Genomic DNA, 24,381 nt, shown 5'->3' with positions numbered 1-24,381 from the left:
GGTTCACAGCCGGCTTCTCCCGGTGGGTTGGGTAGGATGAGGTCTGCTCTGTGTGCTGTGAGAGCTCATAGAACCACACGGGGTGTCTATAGCAGTTCTGTGGGACTTGCGAAGTGAACTGCTGACATCGTGGTCTGGGCAGACACGGCAACGTGGCTCGAGCGTACCCTGGTAGGGAGCTGTGATAAGTTAGTTGCCTCTTGGCCGTCAGCCACGAAGTTTCTTTCAATTTCTTCTTCGCACGTAATAACTGAAGCCTTGTACTTGTGACACGGAGTAGCCTCCCCTTACATCTGCACAAATGAAGGTGGAAAGGTGGAAATTATGTAACTGTTCCAGCCAGAGGGTTGTGGCCAAGTGTCTTAGTGCAATGAAGAAGTGCTTCAAGTTGCCAGCATTGCCGTAACCATGGAGTGCTTACAGGTGGCAGCTAACGCAAGCTGTCACTTCTCAGAACTGCAGTGAACTTCTGGAGCTCGCTATTGCTTGTTGTTAAGGTTAAATCCACGTGCATCGCTGTTGTAGCAGCAAGTAATATCTACTTATTTTTTTAGTTTTGGTAATGTATATTTGATAAAACCAAAATATGTCAAGCTGTCAGCTAAATGTGTGGTCTTATTCTTTAAATGTCTCAGTGTTCTTTGGACTGTTTGGGGCCATTGAACTTGGTGAAACTCAAACTTTTCCTGCCTTCTGGGTGTCCCAGTGTCTGTTAGTCCATGATCCTGGCCTGGAGCACAGTGCTGCTCATGCACACTGTACAGAGGATCTCACATACAGAACTCAAGAGCAGGGCCTATAACTCAGCTCATGTCAGTGAGAGAGCCCCTGTCACTGTGCTGTAATACCAGGCCCCTTCTTACACTCGTGCACGTTGGCATGCTCTTCTGATTTCTTGTTTCTTACTTTATTTCTGCAAAGTGATGAAGTTTCACTGGAGAAATGGGACAGTGGCTTCTCTTGATCCAAGCCTTGCCATCAGTGCTGTGAGTTGGATGTGGTCCTGAGGTGTGGAGGCCTCATCCCTGGTCTGAGGGGGTGTTCTCAGAGAGGGCCTTTGGCCTGGAATGGAAGAAAACAGTCATATCCTTCAGTTCTGTTGTAGTTTGGGGTGATTAAGGTAGAAGGGAGAATGGTTTGTTAGAGTGGCTGGTAGTCTGCACGAGGTTGGACACTCTGCCCAGTAAGAGAACACAGTCTGTGCTGTAGTTGGCCTTGGTCTAACATGGAATGTGAAGGTTCAAACAGTAGGATTGTGCCTTTTGTGTACTTTTTTCAAGTTCAGCAAGTTTTCTAGATCCATTTGTGATCCAAAGACTGTGGTTTTGCCAACTTCTTTATTTGTCAGTTGCTAAGGTTTGTTGTAGGCTTCCTATATTTATTTTAACACACTAATGCAGTCTGAAAATCCAAGTAATCTTCATTCTTACAGCTTACTCATATTCCTTTTATGTCTCTACAGAGAGTCATAAAGAGACAGCACACTGTGGTAGCTCTCAGTCTAATACCTTTTCCAGACATCTTCAATCATGAAGATTTAAGCTCATAACAGCCTCAGCTTTTCAAATAGACTTATTTGAGCTTCTCTCTGAACAATATAGTTTTATGCTAATAAATTTCCCTTGTGAAAAATCACTTTTTGGTTAAATGAGATTTTTGGTGGAGCTGAGCTGCAGTATGAGAAGGAAGCAAAATGGTTTGAATTGGATTCTAGACTTTTCTTCTCCCTCAGACTTTATTCTGACCGGGAAGTGTTTGCTTTAGATACAGACTGATAAACCAATTTTCTTCTTTCTTCCTGGGTTCTTGCCACACCCCTATTTCTCTAACACTTATATAATATTCAAATGTGCTTTACTGTAGAAAAGTTTGGGCTTGGCACGTGGGCAAGTTAGTGTGGGATGAGGCAGATTTGGTGTATAAAGACACGCAGATTATCACTAATCAAAAGAACAGTAAATTCTGACTAGTTTAGATTGACTGTAGTATTTTATATGGGCCTGCTATCATTGGCCTATGTTAAAAGGGAACGTCATGTTCTTACGAAGGAATTGCGTAATACTTGGCATGGATGTGCTGTAGCCACTGTGTTATACTCATGATGTTACCACATCGTAATCACTGGGTTATCCAGTGTTTCTGAAAAGGAATTTCTCTGTCCAGTCTTGGTTGCGTGGCCTATGATTCCTCTGAGGATGTGTATTACAGACATTTTTAGCTGTGTTATCTTGCTGCATTCATGCTGTCCGCCCTGTTATATCCTATCCCTTTTGTGCAAGTTCTAAACTGCTGAAATATTTATTACGTTAACTTATCTTGTCAAGCTCTGTATCATAAAAATATGTCATGTTAATTATATTACTCTAAACTGCTTTGACTTGTATTTTTGGTGCAGGTAAGTTTGGATGCAGGAAACAGTAGATTTTAAAGTAGTGCCACAGATGGCAGGCTGGATGTGGCTCTGGGCAGCCTGGTCTGGTGGTTGGCAACCCTGCACATAGCAGGGGGATTGAAACTAAATGATCATTGTGGTCCTTTTCAACCCAGGCCATTCTATGCTTTGTGTAGTGTGTAAAGGTGCCTGACTCCTCTCCTGCTTAACAACTGTTGCCTTGGTTATATGATCCCCCCAACACCGCTATGATGGGGGCCAGGATATTCTTCCCACCTGTGCTGTTGGAAGGGAGGCAAACCTTCTGTTTGCTGCTTGTTGCCTGCTGAGGAATGACTGACTCCTCCTTCTGACATGCAGAGACATTTTCTTTTAAGCTGCAGGTTAAATACTTCCTTTTGTGAAGCTTGATTAAATGGCATGGGTGAAAGGAAGGTGGCAGTCAGACACTCCCCTTGTAGGCGAGTGATTTTGGGGTCTGTTGCTGGGAGATCTTGTGACCCAAGGCTACTTCTATGGAACACAGAATGGCAGGAGGCCAAAGGAGTATCGGATGGTTTGTGTATGTCTCCAGTCCCTGCTACTCTGTGGAGCAAGTTTTGTTCATGCTGACAGTGAACTGACAACTTGCTGTGGTAGGGAAGCACACAAACACATGGGAATCCACATGCCTGAGCATATGTAGTGGCTGCTACTCCAGTAAGTGGCTTAGTAGATCACCGGGCATGCTTGTGCTCTACCTGCCAGCAGTGCAGGCATCTGTGCCTCTGCTTGGTGTTTCAAAGGTTATCTTTCAAGTATAGATAGGATTTCTAACTGCCTGTGTTAGGCTGTACCAATCCAGTCCAGCCTTCCACTCGGTCCTCTCTATCTCACTGCATTCCTGAGGGACAGCAGTAGTGCATCAAGTTTGTTGTAAGCTGCACAGGCAGTAGTTCTGAAGTGCATGTTCTTCATCCCTGTCCATGGACACAAGTGAAGCTATGAGACTAATTTATGTGTGTGTGAAAGCTACCATTAGGTAAAGAAAAACTTAGTACAGATGTTTTCAGCTGCTGCTGAAATAGTATGTTACAGTCTTGGAGGAACCCTGATTCCTTTGGCTTGTTTTGGAAGTCTGATTTAAACAATTCACTTTTAGAACACAGTAAGAAATGAGGCTAAATTTACCTCTCTTGAGCTATGTAGTCATGGACTATGGTCTCCCTTTTCCTTCATCTTCTCCTAACAGAAAGCAAAGCTTTACTTGTGGTGGTGAAGCCTTTATCCCTATAAAGGCTTGCCATGCTCTATGCAGGTGAATAAACAGAGAAACAGGGAGCAGCACTCTTGTTTGGCGTACAAGTTTGGAGTACAAGGTTGCTTTGCAGGTTATATGAGCTGACTGATGTTCATCCTGAAAAGATACAATAGTGGGGAAAAGTGTGTTTACATGCTGAGATTAATGGGGAGGTCTGATGTTTTATTTCTAGGTGGTAGTTTTTAATGCTTTTCTTGTAGGCAGAATCACTGGGGATTTCGTTGTATGGGTGTTTCAGACTGTTGTTTAAAATGTTGAACACATGCTATGCTGTATTTCCAAGATCCAGTCCTTAGCTTGTGTGAATAACGTACGTGTTTGCTCTAAATGAAGCTCTAGAAGATGGGATGAGGTGTCTAGGATGTACTTCTAGTAGTACTTCTATTTTCTGTTGATCTCACTTTTTATACTCCTTATTCCTTCCCTCTTTTGTATCTTGGTATGATTTCTGTGCTTGACCTTATTTCATGTACTTTTACATTTCTACTACATTGTTTAATTATACGAAGATCTTAGGTACATAACGCACTTCTTTGCTCTCAATTACAACTCTACTATGGGTTCCTGGGTGACTTGATCTCTGATTTCTCAGTACTAACACATCCAGCTTATAGGACGAGTACATGATGTTTGTTAGGTGGCCGTGCTTTGTGGGATTTATTAACTGTTTGCTGCACAGTTTCCCAGAATGAGACTTTCTGACTGAAGTCTGCAATTAGACATGAACCGTAATGGTATCTGAAGAGCAGCATTCATCTGAAACTTAGGTAAATTTGGGTAAATGTGATGAAATTGAAATACAGTGTTGGAGATGCTTTTATATTTACTTCCATGTGTAACAAAGGTGAAATATATATATAACTGCATGGCAAAGCTTGATCATCCTTTTACTGACAGCACTTTCTTAAATGTATTGTATCTCTTATTTTGCCCCAAAAGGTCAAGAGTTGACTTGTGCAAACTTAAAGGAGTTCTGACTGTTGTCTGGTTTAGGATGTTCTCCGGTCTTCTGCAGAAATGGTTTTCTATTTAGAAAACCAAATGCCTTAAATTTACATTTCATACAAAGCATTTTTGTTCATCTTTGAAAAGCAGGTAAAGCCTGCTGTAACACTGGGAGGAAGTCTAGAAAGTACAAGGGATCAGGTACAGCAGACCACACTTAGCCTCTTCTCAAGAAGTCTTGGAACACACTGCAACAATCCTGTACACTGGAGATATATATATAAATATATATATTTTTACCCTCATGGAAAATGCCCACCCTGTTGGCAGTTAAACTTAGCTCTATGCCATGGCTTCTTGTTCAAGTTTTAAGAAGTAAACTTGAGAACGACAATTTGCTCTGGGGGGGAAAGTGGTAAGTCCAGATCCACTGAGGGTATTTGAACACTAGTGATGAGGTTCACAGCATAAGGAATGCTTACCTGTAAGAAAAGAAAATAATTCCTTCCAGGTGACTGCGTGGTTGCCCTGACTGCTTTTGGGGGTTACATTTGTTGACTGGCTTATGGTTTCAAGAAAGCAAATGATGAATCAGGAGCTGGCCCTGTTCAGTGATCACAGCACAGGTGAGATTGTTTGACCTTCCATGAGGTAAAGTGGCTAAGGTCAACAATGCCCTATTACTGGGCTATTCATAGTAAGACTGAGTTGACTTTGTCCAGTTACCTGAGGCTAACTCTTTCCTATTAGCTACACCATGGAGAAAATAGGGAGCTCTAAAAATATCAAAACTAATTGTAGAACAGGTAGGAAATGAAAGAGTAGAGTTGGTATGGGTGCTTCAGGAATAGAGTTGATTGTTTATATGAGCTTATGTCCATTTAAGATCTGTTTGTCGAGGGCAGATGGATTTTTGTTCTACAGTCTTTGTAACTACTCTTCATCAGTGGAGTTTATGTCTTTGTGGTTGGGCTTGTATTGCATCGTTAAATGGTCTTGATTTATATTTTGTAAATAATTTTTTATTTTTCAAATAAAGCTTATTTTTTTTTTCTTGTTTGTTTTCTAGGAATATATTGATCACCCTTTCATATTTGGAAAGACTGAGCGTGTTCATTAAGGTATCTCATGGTCTCCCTAAGAAATTGATTTTTGTTTTTGCTGTGTCGCATGCTTCCTTTGAGCTGTATCTATCAGAATGCTGCAAATTATGAAGATATTCAGGGTGTTCAATTTTCAAAGATTATAAAAAGTGTATGAAGTATCACTGAGCGCACAGAAATGTCTCTTCTCTGAATTGTTAGGAAACTGAAATTTAGTCTAGTACCCAGTATTTGTAACAAACTGATACTATTCTAATCCCTATTCAAGTAATTAAACATGAGGGGGAAAAGAGTTCAAAGGAGAATGAGGGCAGCAGGTTGTCTATGTTGCAAAGAAAATGTAACAGTGATTCTACTGTAGGTGTGGTCTGATAATGGAATCCTATTCCAAAGAAAGAGGGGAAGGGACAAGAGTTCTTGATAATAACGTAGTATTCTAAGAGAGGTGAAAATAAAACCATGTATTTTGCTGTTAACACTACACTGCTTGATTTTTCCAATAATTAAAAACAGTTGCAAAACTTGACATAAGTTCTTAAAGCTGATAATGTTTCTTTGGTTTCCATACTGCAGGTGTGACTTCATTTCTCTTCAGAAAGTCTGCTTGGTTGGGATCGTGTAATACAGGTGTGTTCCCTAAAACAGGTGGTTTGTTTTTTTTTCCTAATCCTGAAGTTGTCTGTGCTTGCAATAGGCTGATCTCAGTATCAAAGGAAATGTTGCCATAAGCTCTGTATTCTTTGTATACTGTCAGTGCAGACTTTCTGTAGAAAAGAGCTTAGGTAGATGAACTATGTTAGTTCTTTGGGATTTGGGTTTATTCAGTCAATTGCATATTTCCTCTGATTAATCTCTGTGTGTTTTATTATTAGATTTAACTATCTCTCTGAAAATCTTGTTTTGAATGATTTCTATATAGTTTAAGATGAAACTCCTTCTGATAGAGGTCTGTGTTAGCTCTCAGTTAAACTGTAGGAAGGCTCATGATGAGAATTTTAAGTAGTATTTTTCTTATTATCTTCTGAAGTGCATAAGCAGATTTAACTGACATAAGCAATCAAAATGGTTTGTGCACCTATTCTGAACACCCCCTTCAAACCTATACTTTTAAATCCTTTTTTTCCCCTTTGTGAAAATATCATGAAGCTTTTCAAACTCGAGAGTAGCTATGTCCTTTCATAAATAGGCAAATTCTTGTGAATTTCTTGTAGATCTTGATTAGTGAAGGTAGAAACTTCAAGGAAATATGCAGTTCAGGGAGGCAAGTAAGTTGTGAGGAAAGTGGATGAACTGACTTTTAAACCAGGATTTAACTGGTGTTGGAGGACATTCCACATTTTCAGTATTGATGCTAAAGTGACAGTATCTCAAAGTAGCTCTAGTTAAAGCTATTTCTCACGCTTGGTCGGAGATACTGAGCTTATTGTTTAAATCCTGTTTTATCAATATATAATAACGATAGAGGCACAGCCTTTAAAGAACTAACACACACAGATTTGTACTGTAATCTGAGACTTGCAAGACACTTATCAGCTTTGTGGCATTATGCAGAATGGAATATTGTGAATAAATTCTTCCTTAAGCCTGGCCAACACAAACACACTTCTAACTGTTGGTAGATGTGTAATGTTTTAAATGAAGGCATTATTAATGTGGCCGCATGCCAAAACAGTTAGTTTGGGAATTGAACACCATTCCAAACATTCCTTCTGCATATTCAAATGAAATACTTGGTGATGTAATTGTTTAAAGCACAAATGTTGCTTTTTGGAACTTCTCATTTTTATTCTACTTGGTGTTACATGGTGGTCGCCTGTACCAAAGTACTTAGTTTATTGCATCTAATAGAACAGCCTTCATATTTTCTTCTTTCTACAAAATTCCTAGGATCTTTCTGGGGAAAGCGATTTTCTTAAGAAGAATAATAGTTTTGAACTTTGCTAGTACAGGCTTGTGTGTGAACATAAAGAAACACTTGTCTGCTATGGGGGCCATTGAACCCTGGTACAGGTTGCCCAGGGAGGTTGTGTAGTCCATCCTTGGAAATGCTCTAAAGCCATCTGGATATGGTCCTGTGTAACTGGCTTTAGGTGACCCTGCTTAAGCAGGGGATTGGACCAGATTACCAATAGGGACCCCTTCCAACCCTAGCCATTCTGTAACTTGCAGTTTGCATGCTGCCTAGAACAAATGCTTGTAGCAAGCTACAGAGATAAAACTAGGTTTATTAGATCAGATCTTAAAACTGGGTATTCCAAATAAACTTCTTAGCACACTGAGGTTCTGTTAAAAAGATTGGGCATTTTCCTCTGTCTTCTACAGGAGAATTTAGTCCTTTGTGGTTGCATCAGCCTGTGTAGGCCTTAACATACATAGTGTAACACTATATTGGTAGTGAATCAGAAGTCAATGCAGAGATGAGAGGTTATTCAGTGTGAAAGTTCTGTTATTTTCTAGCTTTGTGAAGCCTTACACCAGGATAAAAATGTTATAAATGCATATTTATATCTTAATTCCTCTGCTGGATGACAGTTTCATGTTTAACCAATATTTATCTGCGTAGGAATGGCATAACTGAGCATCTCTCTGGTATCTGTTTGAAGAGGACACTGTTGGGGGGCCCAGGTATTTCTTTTATATTTTATAGTTGTAGAGGTGTCCGGACTCTGTAATGGTCAGAGATTTCCAGTAGAAGAGGATGAGACAAGAGCTGAATCCATGTGGGAGACTCTGGACCTAGGCACTTCATGCTTTTGATGCTAGCTGGGAGGGAGCTTGATAAACATTTTCGCAAACTTTTCATAGGAAAAAACAGGTAAGGAACATACATAACTGTTACAACTATTATTATTTATTATTTTTTTTCATGTAGGGCTTATGCAGAAAACTTGTTCTGTTTTACATCGGTTGCTCTGAGAGTAATGCCTCCTATTTATTTCTATGGAGACTGCAACACATATGAAGAACACAATAATGCTGTTTGATAGAGAAAATTCTCAGCTACAAAACAGTATTTTTGAACATAGACATCACCGTTAGCTGTGCATTTCTGCCAGCAATGAACAAAGCCTACATGCTATGCTTGTAACAACTTGTACCAGTGGAGGTGAGCCATTGTTGCTGTCACCACTGCTGAAATGCACCACCCAACACCTCACTGTGCTCATATCCACTATTTGGTTTCTAGAAATGATCAGGAAAAGTTGATGAATGTCAGTGGGTGTTATCTTTTCTGAATCAAGGAATTCAGTGACAACCCTTTGATTCATACGCGCTTCCACGTCAGACATCATTTTGTCGGACTGACCCTCTGCTGCCATCTGTCACATGGCGACAAAATGTAAATGAATATTGGTGGGAAGGTTCAGCCTCCCCTGCCATACTGCCAACATGTGCCTCTGATGCCATGGGCCAACATAATAAAATAGTAGGCGTTACTTTTGGTGCAGCCCTTTTATTTTAAAACTGGTTTCAGTCATATGCATGCTCACTCATATTTTCAATATGAACTGTGAATTGCATTATTTCAAAGCAAGAGATTTTCAGCCTAAAAGTATACTTGCTCTTAAATTGAGGCTTGAATTTTTTTCACAAAGGAAACAATGCAGATGCAAGTATCTTTGCTTTGGATGCAAGGGCCTGGCCTGATACATAGGCTCATTTCTTCCTGCATAGGTGTTACTGGCACTTGTCTGGCTCTGGATAGAGGCTATGTCTTGCCATATAAATAAAGAGTTCTGCATTTAGGGTATTCTTGAGCTTGAAGGTGAATCTTTATCAACAAATTGTAAACTGTATGCTCTGAATGCTATGAAATCCAGTTCTATGAATTACTTGTGATGTTCTACATGTTAATGCTAACTTTGATTTAAATAGAAAATTCTGGTTTACACCTCATTTATTTCTATGGAAAAAAAAAAACCAAAAAATTTAAATGCTAGTTTGCACAGAAATGAGGAGTCTTCAAAAAACAAGAATCCTGTATTTTCAAGCAGTCTTTCTGGGAATGGTTATTCTATTATTTTCTTCATAGAGCAGTTAGAATAGGAATTTTTTTCCCCATTCCTAGAATGTACCCAATTGTTCTATTGCTGCAAAATGAGGAGTTTGTGGTCTTATTGCTGGTGAAGTTGTACAGCTGGACAAGATGTAAACAAGCATTAATATACTGAGATACAAGCTTTTTTTTTTTTTTTTTCCCTGACTCTTTGCTACTACCAAGCACTCAATTATGGTCTAATTGCACAGGGAGGGTGCATCCATTGTAGGCATTAATTTTCTTCTTTTTTCCCTTAAATTGCGTGATAGGATTAAATCTCTGATAGTTATTTATCATACAGATGAGAAAACATTATCATTTTATAAGGTAATCCTACAGAAGATATGCAGAAAACATTGATTATACCTCCAGTAAGCTAAAATCCTCACCATGAGGAATGCTGCCTATTGATGCTAATACAGTTACAGTCCCTGAGCACTAATGCCTAAATATATTCATAAACTGTGGTGTGCTTCTTGCCTCATTTTTTTAATATTGATAAGTTCATATTAATTGCAAATTTAGTCTCAAGCAAACTGTCAGTCTTTGGATGCTCTCCTCTTACTCAGTTCTTGAATTAATTCATCTTATCCTTAAATGTCTGCACTAGCCTTAACTTTTTTTGGGGGAAAACCAATCTGGAATAAATTATTCTTCAAACATGACCAGGTCTTTGCTGAAATAAGGTTTAGTTTGTGTCGTGGTTTCAGAAGAAGCTTTCTTTCTTTCTGTTCTATAGTCCTGATCCTAGTTCTTTTGTTGAATTGTTGCTTCTTCAAGATTTACCCATAATAGTTTGCATGTTCTTCTGGGACCACTGAAATTCAGACTCTTTCCATTATGTTAGTGTGTGTGATAAGAGCTTCTCTGGCTAATAAGTAGCTGGAAGACATTTTCTGCACATCCACCATAACCTTTCTGCTCAGTGAAAATGCGTTGCCTTCTTCATTCAGACTGCTAGTTTCCAGCAGACTGACCATAGGGTGCTTTTTCTGCTCTAGAAGAGAAGAGCTTTTGTGAGCCAATTACCTTAAAATCAAATCTAACTGGTGCCAATTTAAGACTGAGTTTTTATTCTCAGAATCCAAACGTAACCTTGCTTCAGAAATTTAGAGAGATGTAGCAGAAAGTTAAGAAAATGAACAGCGCTAATCTATCTCAAGATCAGACCTATCAGGGCTCTTCCTTTATTTCCCAATGTCAGTCTGTACATGGTTACTGTACTGGATGTGATATGCAGTTAACTTCTTCAAGCTGGCCTATCTGGGGAGGATTTCAGACTAGGAAAGCATGCTTGCTCTTCCCTTTTCATTTTGGTTTGGTTATTTACTGGATATTTATTCAAGCCTTTAATTGGAATGGATGTGTGCAATTTATTATGGCCCTTTGAGATTAGTTTCAACATTAATTAATCTCTCTGGGCTGGGTGACCCTCTGTATTCCTGAAGTGTTTGCTTGCTGCCTGTGTATGCATGCAGATGTTCCCCTTAAGATTTTCCACTGTCTGAGAGTGAGGTCTAGCTAGATGCAGCAGCCTATTCATATCCCGCTCCACAAGTGACACAAGTTACTAGCAGGTACACTTGTAACTGTAAGACAGCAATATCCTTTAACTCTTCTTAAGTTTCTCTGTGTGAAACAATTCATCTAAGAGTCAATACTCTTTTCTTGCATGTTTCAGTTCTGTAATTTATAAGGCTAAAGTTGTTTTCTTAGTCCAGAAAACAGCTGTTAGAGCTACTGAAGTGTAACTTGTTGCCTGTATGCTGCTATTCAGTGCAGCACCGTAACAGGATGTCCATGCAGTCTGACTGAGCAGACCTGAGATTAGATGAGAAAAAGCTAAGTAATCTTTTTGGGGAAAAAATGTTTTTTATTCACTTTTTATAGAAACATATAGAAAGAGAAAATACATCACCATTGCTGAAAGCTTAAATATATGTCCCTAAATTGTACTTCATCTTTCAAATGAAAACAGATATCTTGCATATTTCTGTGGCCAAAGGAGGAGAAGTGCAGTTTTTTCTTCTGAAAAATTTGAAATAAATGTAGAATGTCTGGAAAAACAGCAATTAAAAGGGTAAGAAAATAGTTTCAATGCTTTTTCTGTGGGAGGGAAGTGGAATCATGGTGTGTTTTAAATGTTTATTAAGTGAAAGCTTTCTGTTAAAGGCTACACAAAAAATATTAAAAACATGTTCAAAAGCAAATTGTTGCAATTAATACTAACAGAGGTCACAACAAAACTTTCTTGCAGCCTTCTTTTATTGCCTTTGTTATTCCAGAGGGGCTTATTAGTCAAGAATTGTAATCTTGAATATTCTAAAGGAAGAAGAGGAGGGAACAAACATGATTCTTAAGACAACTTGTTTTCTTCCTGTTCCATTGCATGGTCAGGGAATCTTAGCTTATAACCTGCAGTATTGTTATCTGTCGGTTGTTAAACTAGATGGAGAGGTGGTTCAGATTAAGCTTCTTTATTTTGTACATAAAGTTGAACTATACAAAGCATTTCTCCTTTAGGTAGTCTGTTATTCATTAAATTCCCTATATTCTCTGTATTATAATTTGCTTTAAAAGCAGGGTTTTTTGTTTTGCTTTAAGTTTACCTTTCTAAACAGTGCTGGGCCTTTTATCCCCTGAATTGGTAGTAATCAATGGCTAAAATTATCTTCAGGCTTTTTTGTATCATAATATTTTTTTTGTTGATAAATAAATTGTTTTATGCTTTGTTTCTCTCCTTCCCTCATCCTGCTTACCTATGTGACTTCTGTACAGAGCAGGTAGAGAGAGAATTCTGCTGATAGAGAATTGATCTTAAAAGCAAGACTGCATAGTTAATAATAATTAAAGTCCATACATAGCTAGGTATCACCTGATGCATCAATTGAATCTTTCTGTTTTCCAAGGTAAACTAAAAGCCAGAAAAATAGTTTCATTGAACATAAAATATTCTTTACCAGCTACTGTCCAAATCCAGGCAGTAAATCTATCAAAAATTGTGACAACTACAAACAACGGAATATTTAAACTTCTAAAGAGTTCATGTTTATTCCACTTCCTCTTTTTCTGAGTTTTTACTAGAAGGTAAATACTTCTTTAATAAAAATGTTGTTAGGATTGCAATTATATTTAACTTAAACTGTTCACTACTGAAATGCTGAGTACATTAACTTTAAATATAACTTTTAATTACAGTTTGTCAGCAAAGGTAGACAAGAAAATAGTTTTGCTTTTGTTCTTCCTTCCCTTCTTCCTCAGATTTGTGGGTCTGTACTTCCAGACAGAATCTTTACAGACAGAAAATTCTGAATATGGCTTGACTTGATCTTGGCAGTGTTTCTAATGAGTGTCCCGTGGACTGTATCGAGGTCAGGGGGTTCTACTCTAGCACTGAGGAGCAGAACCCTGAGCAGCAAGCTGATATCAGTGAAAACATTTCTTCATTGTTCTCTTTAAAAGAGCAACAGAAAATGAGTGAGTTTTCTGGACTTGCAAGTAACCATAGCCAGATGATTGCTGAAGATTCTGAAATTCAGCCAAAACCTGAACACTCTCCTGAAGTTCTTCAGGAAGATATTGAGATGAGCAGTGGATCCAGTGGAAATGACTTCAGTGGAAATGAGACAAATGAAAACTACTCCAGTGGACATGATTCTCATGGCCATGAGTCTGATGAAAATGGGAAAGATTCAGCGATGCTTATGGAATCTTCAGACTGTCACAAAAGGTAGTAGTTAGTATTGAATTAAGTTCACTTTTTTTCTCACAGAAGGCTTCTACCATTTGAATCTAATTTGAATTACTTTATCAAATGCAGTGCTTCATAGGGCAAACTTAATCTATGTGTTTGCTTTTTTCCTCATCATTGCTTCTTTGGCTTTATGTATGTATTCTTTTGGTAAACCAACTCCTGTAATTGCATAGTAAAAAGTGTCAGTCTGTTCTTAATAGAGTGGATCTGTGCTATTTTCCATCTTTGAAGTAAAAGCACAGGGCACAGAGGAAATACAGAGAAAGAGGTACTTTCTTAAATGTGTAGCAGGTATAGTGTCCATACTTGTTGTACTAAGTAGACTCTTAAAGTTTGACTTTTGTTCTAGACAATCATAACTAAGCAACTGTAAAACTAAAATGAAATAACTTTTAAGTTTGCTAATCTTAATCTCTTTGCCTTTCCTTGTTTTAGTTCAAGCTCAAATGCATTTAGTCTGATGATTGCAAACTCTGAACACAATCAGTCTAGCAGTGGATGCAGGTAAATGTACATATATTTTCAGTAATTTGCTTGTATGTGATAACAGATGCTGAAAACTAAATAAGTTGGGTGGTTGTTGATGTTGTTTTGTGTGTTGATGTTGCTTTGGCTAAAATTGAAGTACACATAGGAGATGATGTCCTGTCTTTGATTCTCTTCCTTTCTGCAATCAGCAGCATGTCCTCCTAACCACCTGATCAAACTAGAGATTTTTGTAGCTGTTCCGCACAAGTTGTGTGATGACTTGCAAAGTTTCTTAGCCTTTATTTTGACTTGGTAGTTTAGCCTCTGTTTTATTTTTGTGGTTCACTTCAAGTGTGGATTTTTTATTTTATTTTATTTTTTGAGACTTTTCTTGGATTTTTCTGCTCTTCAGATTTTAGTCTGAAGCCCTTGCCTGGAAACGGCCCAGTAATATTTTAAAATTGGAGTTCACCCATTGAGTTGGATATGTTTTGGTGTCCAGCAGGCATACAGTTCTGCCTGTCCTGTTTTCCATTCACCAGGATTCAAGCCTTAAGTCTATAAAGACAGACTAACATCAGCTGCAGGAATGCAGTATGAACTTTGCTTCTGATCTTGATAGCCTTGAGAAACCTGGTGTCATTGAAGGCTCCAATTTAGACACTTCAGAGTGCCCTGCTGCAATTGAAGATTTTTTGTTGCTTGTTTGTTTTAAGTCAGCCTTTGATCAGGAGACCAAAACCTGATCTTTGGCAGATGAAGCTGGGCAGCTTTAGCATACTGATGTTAAGATCCCCATACGTATCTACCTACCTGAAAGTTTTCTGCCTGCTACAGATCCTGAAGACGAAAATGAAAAATATTCCTTTGCATCATTTGGTGTGTGCTGAACATAGTGCCTGACTTGTGGACACAAGGAAATCATGTTCCTTGCTTTATCTTTGTGTGGAAATCGTGTTCTGGAGTTCACTTTTTAGCTCAACATCAAGAACAGAGTGAACCAAAAGCATTTCTTAATTTTCCTTTCCTGTTGACTCAATTTTCTTGTTCTTTAAACAAAAGCAGCAATCTTCATTAGTAACTCTTTGCTCAGTAATCCAGATGGTACAGTATTTCCCCCACTGCCAGTCACAGTTGCATTCAGAGCATATTCTGATCATCTTTGGTCTTTTTGGAATGGGAAAATGATGACCTCAGTTGACTGAGCATGCCTAGAGATGGCCTTGAAAGAGATGCCTACAATAGGCTGATAAGCTGTAGGTTTAGCTTTTGATTCAGAGTCTAGTGGGCTTTGGATTCAGTGTTTGTACCATGTACCTTTTGGACTGTGCGCATAAAGCAAATGGAAAGTTCTTATTTTTGTAGAATTTGCTGATTCTGTATTCTGCTAGTCAAACCTTCCCTGTGGCTGGCTACTGATGCTGCAGCTCTTCAGAAAAACGTTTTTGAATTTCATAACTGATTTCCCGAGGAGGTCAGCCTTCTGCTTTTGTTACTGCTAGAGGCTAATTTGGAAAAGTTTTTCTGGCAGAAGTGTTCTTGACCACCTCTATGAAGCAGGCCCAGAGAGTACAAAAACAGCAGTATGCTTTGTTATTTCACATTCTCTCCCTTTCTCTTCCTCCTTGCTGTTAGCATAGACTGTTCTTCTATTGCAAAGGCCCTGGTAGACTGCATCAATCTAATACTGTCAAGCCATACTGTACATGTGATTTTAGTGTATAGGTGAATATTAAGTTTCCCAAGGGCGTACGATATTCTCTTATCCTTTGCCTTTATTTCTCAGTATAAAATAGCCAGTGAGTAACTGTACTATATGCTTATCATAGTGTTATGGTGCAGTGAGTACTATGGTCATATATTCTAGTGCCAGCAGCTTTTTTTTTTTTTTACCTTTTAAGCATTGAGGGTGAAGTATACCCGAAACCTGTCAGATGAGTTGATCTACCTGAAGAACTTCTTAAATTTCTCAGGGAAAAAAGGAAAATCTGAAATCCTCTTGAAAGTTTCCTGGAAGTTGAGGACACTTACTGAATACTTCAGTAAGGGTAGTGCAGTTGCCAATAAAGCTGTTTCTACAGCCATCCTTAGGGTAACTCTATAGAGTGTGCCAGCCATGGCAGTTGTTTGGTAGTAGAAGACCTTCCTTTTCATAAGAACAGACTGATTTTTGGGGAGACTTAAGAAAAGGTCTGAAATCCTCTAAATTGTTGCGATTAATTAATTTTTAAAATTTCTTTCAATGACAAAGATGAGGTGATTTTTTTTTAAACTGTTTCCTGCCCACTTGTCACCCATCTTTGTCATCCTCTCCATCCCTTCTCTTCCCTTCTTTTCCTTTTTGATTTTTATCATCACTCTTAAATAATGATAACAGGGATTGCAAAGGAAGGCAATTTTCTAGCGTTAGCACTGATTATTGCTGTAGCTTGACCTTCTGCATTGAGACAACACTTTTGAGCATGCTCCTGAGAAATGTTAATATCTGTCTCCAGCTGCCTCCTCTGATTCTTCACCCTTCATATTTACAAAGCCTTCCTTATGTTACTTAATGTATTGCCATGCTTAACTGGAATACATTGTTCCAAGCATTTCTCCATTTGTTTTGTTAACTTGATGCTCTCCCACTGCCATTCCCTTTTCAGGGACCTTTCCTATGAGAACCTGCTCGAACAGGAGGTGAAGACTTGAGTGGACCTCCTGCTTCTCTACTTTGAAGTCCATGAACATTTCTGAGAGTTTGAATTTTAAAGGAACTAAGGGATATACCACAAAAAATATATACATATAAAAAGGGGAAGGGAGACTGGTGCAAAAAAAAGTTCACTGGTGCTTGGGTGTATATATGTATATAGATAGACTGTTTCACATACAGGCAGTCTATATTTTACAATAAGATTTCTGGTTGTGGTAAATTTTCCATTTGAGGCCATTGTATCTAATTTAAGAATTACTATAAGTTTTGAATGTTGATGCTAAGTAATAGAAAAGTTTAACGTGTGCAAATTTGAGTGTGTGATGATTGTCAGTGTATTGAGTTTCTGTGAGGATGATGCATTACTCCGAGCATCCAAGTAACTTTTTATTATTTGTCTTTAATCTTACAGCAGTGAGCAGTCTACTAAAGCCAAAACACAAAAGGAATTGTTGAAGACATTACAAGAGCTGAAAGCTCACCTTCCTGCTGAAAAGAGAATTAAAGGCAAATCTAGTGTCCTAACAACATTGAAATATGCCCTTAAAAGCATTAAACAAGTTAAAGGTAATCAAGTATGATACTGCTTAAATAAAACTGATCTGGGTAAAATTAAATATTTAAATAGGAATTTAAATGATTGTCTCTATAAAGCAAGGCTTATTATGTTTCAGAACCTCAGTAAGCAAGAATTTGCATGGTCTTCTCATTTATTGACCTTTAACACAGGTTTGCTTGGGAGTTAAAGCAGCTTTGCCAGATGCTTGGCATTTTACTGGTATTTGTTGTAAATTTGTTTGCAAAGTTGTGATTTATCTTCAAATTTCTGAAACTGTCAAACAAAACCAAAATATAATACGATGTGTATATGAATATGCCAAAATGGATAAAAGTGCATGGATTACTGATGAGGAAATTCCACTGTGGAAGAACTCATTTGGAAGAGTACCTGGACTTTCCAACTGCCCATTCTGTGTTTGTGCTAGAAAAAATCAATTTATTCCAGGCTGTCTACATGCTAATGTGATTTTTACTTCTGAATATAAATTGTTTAATGTTCTTAATGTAGCCAATGAGGAATATTACCAATTGTTGATGATTAATGAATCCCAGCCTTCTGGACTCAATGTGTCATCTTATACAGTGGAAGAAGTTGAGACTATAACCTCAGAATACATCATGAAAAATGCAGTGAGTATGCTGAGACAATTACACAGTGTGTATGTAAAACGTTTTTTGGAGGAGGAATTCTCAAGCATGCCTCCTTTACATAAGGTAGAAGCTGATGACTAGGCCAAATAATCTGAAGCTGGCTGTTGCCTTCCAGTGAGTGTGAAGGAGAAACTTTTTTTTTTTCCTCTGTGAGTTAAGAGGGAAATAAATAGCTTCAACACTTGGTCATATGAATTGTGCCTCATGTTTAGGGGCAATGGTGTGATATATCTGAATATCCATGTGATGTAATGCACTGTGAAATGTGTAAAATAATTAGTTTTCTTAGGATGCTTAAGGGATGCACTTAGAGTATATCTCATTACAAAGCTTAGTATAGAGACATAGTGAATCATTTGAGCTGCCAGTTGTGTAGGATCTGAGATGCTTTAACTGTTATTTGTGTTTATGTGACTAAAAAGTGACCAAACTCTTTGAATTTGTGTGATGCTGAGTCCTCTGCTGTGGTATCTGTGGTCTCTGCAGCTGGCACAAGCTTACTCTGTGATCCAGTGGTACTGTCTTCTCCTTTAGATAAGAGCAGCTATGGTGATCAATGTAGGTTTTTAGAAATGGTCAGAATGATTATTTTATTTTCCCATAATAATCCTAGAACACTAGAAATGGGAAGTCAACAATAAGTACACCCAAACTTAGAGTGCTTTCCACTATCTTTTTCCCAAAGCCTCCTTCTGAATCTTACGTAGTCCCAAAATTAATAAAATAATGGGTAGGTAGAGGATGTTCCCTAGTTTGAGGTCTTATTTTTCTGTTGAACCTATGAATAACAAAGTTGCCCAGAATGTGAAACAAATAGAGTACTCTAGAGTGCAACTTGAACAAGGTATCAATTGATCCAAAGCACAAGTTTATAAATACAGTGTTCTGACGACAGTTCTTAGGCTTGTGTGTGGTAACAGTGGATAGGGCACTAAAGTTTATGACGCAGAGAACTCTTCTGTGTTGAGCACAAATACAACAAGAAATAATACAAGTGAAGTTTGTATATGTTTGGGGCTTTTTCCCCACCTGTCTACTCGTTATTTTTACCAATTGGTTTAGAGCACTTTTTTCATTATGTAGTGGATGAACAAACTAACATAAACAACTCTTCACAAAGCAGCTGTGTCTCATAAATGTCAAATATGGCTGTAACGCACATATTATTGTGAAAGCAATTCACGTAGTTTTAAGCTGTTCCATAAATAGATGTGGTTTAACTGTCTTTTCTATTTCCTTTTTATTTCAAACTTAATACTTTTATCTTGGTGTCTTGTTTTATCTTATTGTTTAAACAATAAATACATCGAAGAATGTATTTTAAACTGCCTAATATTGAGGTTTTTCTTCTTAGGATATGTTTGCTGTTGCTGTTTCTTTAATTACTGGGAAAATTGTCTACATCTCTGATCAAGCTGCTTCTATTCTGCGCTGCAAGAGGAGTTACTTTAAAAATGCCAAATTTGTGGAGTTATTGGCACCACAGGATGTCAGTGTTTTCTATACTTCTACCACCCCATACAGACTGCCATCTTGGAATATTTGCAGCAGAGCTGGTGAGTGGTCCCAAGAGCAGATATTTCTCTGTTCTTCAGTCATGCTCTTTTTTTGAAATATCCTTTTATCCTTTCCTATCACTTCATGAGGGTATAGCACACATGCATTACTAGAACTTCTCTGAACAATACAGCATGTATAACATGCCTTTATATATCAGAAAAGCCTGTTTGTTACCTAAAAGTCTTCTGATAGCTATTATTCATTGGTTCCTGGGCTGCTCTCATCCAACTGATGATTGGAATTAAAATGGGCATTCATGCTGAAAGTGGATTTGTCTTCCACAATTTTCTTGCAATCAAATGACCAGAGGTTTGGGGTTTTTTAATTGTATTTATTTATTTATTTAGATAAAACAAAGATAATATTCTGCCTTCTTATTTCTAAAATGGTTATGATTTGTATACTGGCCACCTTAATTACTATATAGAAAGATGTATTGCAGCTAATATCATTAAGCACTTAGCAAATATAATTTGTGTATCTGTTCTTTTAGCCATAGGAAAATGATGTCAGACATGTTAATATTGAAGGGTTAGATCTCTTAAGTCACTTAGTATTTGTAAGAGGGTTGTTTTACTTGTGCAGTGACAGCTGTTAGGAACTGAAAGATAGCTGCCAACTATTTTAAGCAAACACTTGTATTTCAGGTTCTGCTCTAAATGTTTGAAATTCCAATCCCTGTAGACTAAGTCTACAAAGTTAAGTCAGAATGCAAACCGTATTAAATTTGAGGAAACAATTAAGAACAAAGTAATTTGTACACTAAATAGATCAGAAAGGACCTTTTGAAGTCTCTGGCCCAACCGGTGGCCCAAAAAAGGTTCAGTTTTACCCATTTGATCCTGATTGTTCATGTTCCTCACCTACATAACTTACTGATTTTTTTTTTCTTTCTGTAGTTTTTTTAATGTTCATGTATAGTTTCGTGTATCAGAAATGCTGTTTAAATAGAACTATGTACCTTATGTACCAACATCCGCATCTTATTTTATTAATGGAAATATTGCACAGTGAGGTCTTTGAAAGACTGGGGTGTGCCTTGCAAATCAGTCTGTGGCCACTTTTTCAAAAGGAGGGAAGGAGACTTCAAAGGAGAAGGGAGGAAAGCTGTGAGAGATGCCTGTGTTTGCTGGGCAGGTGGAGGTTGGCAAATGTATTTGATGCTCTGACTGTCCTTTCTAGGAAAGAAGTCCAGCCTGGGGGTGGTCATGGAAACTCACTTTTTTGGTCAATGCTGTAAGTTAGTGAAAAAGTTGATAAGTGAACAGTTCAGACCAAAGAACTGTTTAGATATGTTTGTGCCATAAGGTTTACTAAACAAGCAGCTGTGATTCACATGCCAGTCTCAGAAAAGCATAAAATCAAAGACTTTTGGGAACCTAAAACATTTGGAGGGATACAGGCTACATCTGTTTTATAGTTATTGCATTAAACATCATAATGTTGTAGTAATTTGTAACTTTTTATAAAATGTTTAATAATTCTAGAGTCTTCCACCCAGGATTGCATGGAAGAGAAATCTTTTTTCTGTCGCATCAGGTAAGACAAAGTTGTAACAGACTCAGTGTTATGAAACCATGCATTACAAAGTATCTGACCTTTATGAGAATCACATAGTTTAAAGTTTCTTATTATTCCATAATGTGAACGTAAGGCCAAGCACATGCTTGTCATCTAGCTGTTGCTGAAGCTATGCAGAAGCTGAAGCTACTGCTAAGTGGTTTCAGGAAGTTACACCTTAGAAGTTAATCAGTGTGAATATTGACCTTTGTACCCTAAATAGTGCTGATACGGTATCTTTCACAGCTGTGGAGAAAGCCTTCATTTCATGTTAGTTGAACTGTTGTGCTCAGCACCTGCTACAGATTCTTTCATTCTGTAAGAGTAATGGCGAATTATATTTATCTCAAATGCCCAGTAAAGATAGATGAGGGTAACTTTCTTTCTTGTAGTCAATAGATGCTACAGTTCTTTTGGTTTTCTTTTTGCTATCTGTTGCCTCTCAGGTCTCACATTTTCCAGAAATGCTACTAATTACTTAATTACTTCTGGATTAAATAAATACCTGATAATTAAGGTATTAGTATATTTTAAACAAACTCCAAATAGTTGGAGTGGGTGTTTTTGTAGATGCCTTTGCTTCCAAATAACACTGATACCAGCAGCTTTTACTTTATAAATCCATACTGCTATAACCTCTGTTACTAACATGTATGTGTATACATATGTATGTGTATATACTTACTTACTTATTTTATCACTGGGTATTGTTTTTGTTCTTATTTTTTGGTTTCTTTTTAAGTCAGAAACTTCTATTATAGGCAAAACTTCTGAGACTTTGTTCTTTTTAAAATCAGGATAAATACTAAGTAAAATAATGTATTTATTAAATGAAGGGTTACAAATCTTCATAAAATAAAACTATATTAATCTCTCTGAAGGTTAAAGTGATGATTAATATCAGATTGAGATTATTGGATCAATAAAATCTATCATAAGAAGTAGACTTTCCTATTTCCATGCAGTTTCCATTTAAAGCACCTATGGGTCTTATTTTAAGCAGTAAAGATGACAATGTATGCTTTATTGCAGTCAATATGCACAGAGTGTCATTTGAGTTAGGTTCTGTTCTACTGAAGATTCAGGAAGCAAAATTCTTGGGTGCTGCTTCAGGATCTATTATAAGGTTCTTTTGTAACTAAGGATATTACTGTAGATAAAATTTTGTTCAGTGTGAGATGAGTCTGTGTAAATAATAATCTCTGTTTAATTATTAGTGCAGGGAAGGAGCGTGAAAATGAGATTTGCTATCACCCATTTCGGATGACTCCTTACCTTATCAAAGTACAAGATCCAGAAGTAGCAGAGGACCAACTTTGTTGTGTGCTGCTTGCAGAAAAAGTGCATTCTGGTTATGAAGGTAATCATTTCAATGGTCAGACAGTTGTTTTGTTTTGTGAAATCTAGAACCGTTTAGTATTTTGCTACAGGAACTTCTATGCAGTTTAGCACAAGAGAATTTCAGCCCAAGAAATTTGTGTTTGAATACCATCAGTGATCTCATAAAAGTACACGATAATTGGTTCTGTTCCCTTGCTTGGAGGCTGTGAGATAACTTGCTTTCCTATGTGCTCTTAAGCAGACTTTTTGATTTTACTCAGCATTTGATTGAAACATACAGTTTTAAGTAATGTGTGTATGCACAATATATTCGTTAATCTGCTTTTATTTTTCTTTCAGCACCCAGAATTCCTCCTGACAAAAGAATTTTTACAACAACACACACACCAACCTGTTTGTTCCAGGATGTAGATGAGAGGTAAGTTAGTTAAGTAAAGAAATAAAGAAAGCACTTCACACGGTGGCCTTGAAGTGGAACTGTTTTTTTCCTGGGAAGTAAATTCAAAGAATGGGATACAAGGACAGGGAAATTCCTGTGTCAGCAAGCACTACCTGAATGAGCCTTCTATTTATTTAATTTATTTATAGAATGCTTGATGTTTTTCTTCGTTGTTTTTGTTCGTTCAAAATGATGTAATGATAATTCTATGTTCACGATTAAACTACTCAGGTTCTACTGGTTGAAAATGCTTTTGTGTTGCTTTTGACAGTCATGGAAGCTGATGATAGTTCATGTGAAACTGTCAATATAGCCAGATGTGATGCATGTGAATTAGTCGTTCACAGAGGCTCAGGAACTGAGATATAAAGCAAACTTTCCTTTAGTTTTCTGGACAGTTTTGTCTAGTACCTTTTGGAGGGTGCGGATGACAGAAATTGGAAGTCTATGAAGAATGGAAGATACTACTTTGAAAAAGAGTTGAAGGCATAGGAGGCTGAAGTGTTGTCAGTATTCTAAAGCTTTTAAGGAAAGGGATGTGCTTTAAAATATCGCATCTTATAAGAATGTAAGGGCAAATTTGCTTGTTCCTAAGTTGAAAACACAGGCTTTCTTTTCCCTTCCTTTGGCTTTTTCTTTCCCTTGTTTTACATGGGACTTCCTTTGCGACAGTGTGGGGTTTCATTCTATTTTCTTTTCTTAGTGAGAACTGAGTTGGCTACCATAAAAGCATCTCAGAATGTGGATTGATTCCTCGTTCCTGAAAGCTCAATAAATTCAATAAGTGATTTCATCTTGTCATCAGAAGAAGTTACTGTGCAGGAATGCAAGAACATTAATTTTAGTCATTTATTCCAATTAATTAGCTTGTTTCCTTGCAGAGTTAAACTCATAACCTGCATGTGAAAAAGTTTTCTTGTACCCTAGTCAGCTGCCCTGCTTGGTTCAGCTACAGTAATCCTGTGTGATCCTTAGCCTTGGCAAGCAGCCCATAGACTGGGGGTACTATTTATTTTCATGAGAGTTTTATAAGATTAAATTTTATTAATGCTCTTTTAAAATTAGGGTAAGTACTCTGCCTGTAGAGCTAGGCAGCACAGAAAAGACAGAACTACTGTAGCAGACTCCTTGACTTTGGTCTGAGCACTGTTTTATAATGTTAGAAGCAAAATAAAAATAAAAAACAAACAAACAAAACAGACCAATAAAACAACCCTGTTCAAAGCGTGTTACTACTAAGCTGGCACTACTGTTTCCCAAAAGTTATACTTAAAAATAGAGGAAAAAGAGTAAATAAAACTTAAATGGAAAAAATTTAAAGGTTAAGTAAGCGTTTGTTTCGCTTGATTTATCTAAATAAGTGTTTTTCTTTGTTTTTCTTTCCCCAGAGCTGTACCTCTGTTGGGATACCTACCTCAGGACTTAATAGGAACACCGGTTTTGGTGCATCTTCACCCAAATGACAGACCTTTAATGCTAGCAATTCACAAAAAAAGTATGTAGTCTGTTTGCTGTGGAAGAAATACCTTTTTTATCCTGAATGTTAAAAGTGACATCTGAAAAGGCCTAAGCA

General features: G+C 37.5%; 1 protein-coding gene across 26 annotated transcripts in view; it reads left to right on the top strand.

Annotated features, from left to right (window-relative positions):
- Positions 1-24,381, top strand: part of PER2 (period circadian regulator 2) — a 39,776-nt gene that overhangs the window by 1,143 nt on the left and 14,252 nt on the right. For 3 of the 26 annotated variants that reach the window (XR_014933101.1, XM_085512476.1, XM_085512496.1), the window contains exons 2-13: positions 5,707-5,758; positions 6,314-8,555; positions 11,758-11,859; positions 13,041-13,509; positions 13,969-14,037; positions 17,109-17,263; positions 17,766-17,887; positions 19,263-19,464; positions 20,956-21,007; positions 22,246-22,388; positions 22,709-22,787; positions 24,197-24,303. Coding sequence is in view for 25 of the 26 variants with exons in the window: in XM_085512476.1 (XP_085368602.1) it covers positions 13,253-13,509; positions 13,969-14,037; positions 17,109-17,263; positions 17,766-17,887; positions 19,263-19,464; positions 20,956-21,007; positions 22,246-22,388; positions 22,709-22,787; positions 24,197-24,303 (1,186 nt within the window). In the remaining variant the exon portion in view is untranslated. 26 annotated transcript variants of the gene reach the window in all.

This window comes from Coturnix japonica, chromosome 12 (genome assembly GCF_054131305.1).
Source record: "Coturnix japonica strain WE chromosome 12, WE-NBRP24, whole genome shotgun sequence".
Classification (NCBI taxonomy): domain Eukaryota; kingdom Metazoa; phylum Chordata; class Aves; order Galliformes; family Phasianidae; genus Coturnix; species Coturnix japonica.
The sequence above is the reverse complement of the archived record's forward strand: the minus strand, read 5'-3'. Positions and strand labels throughout refer to the sequence as shown.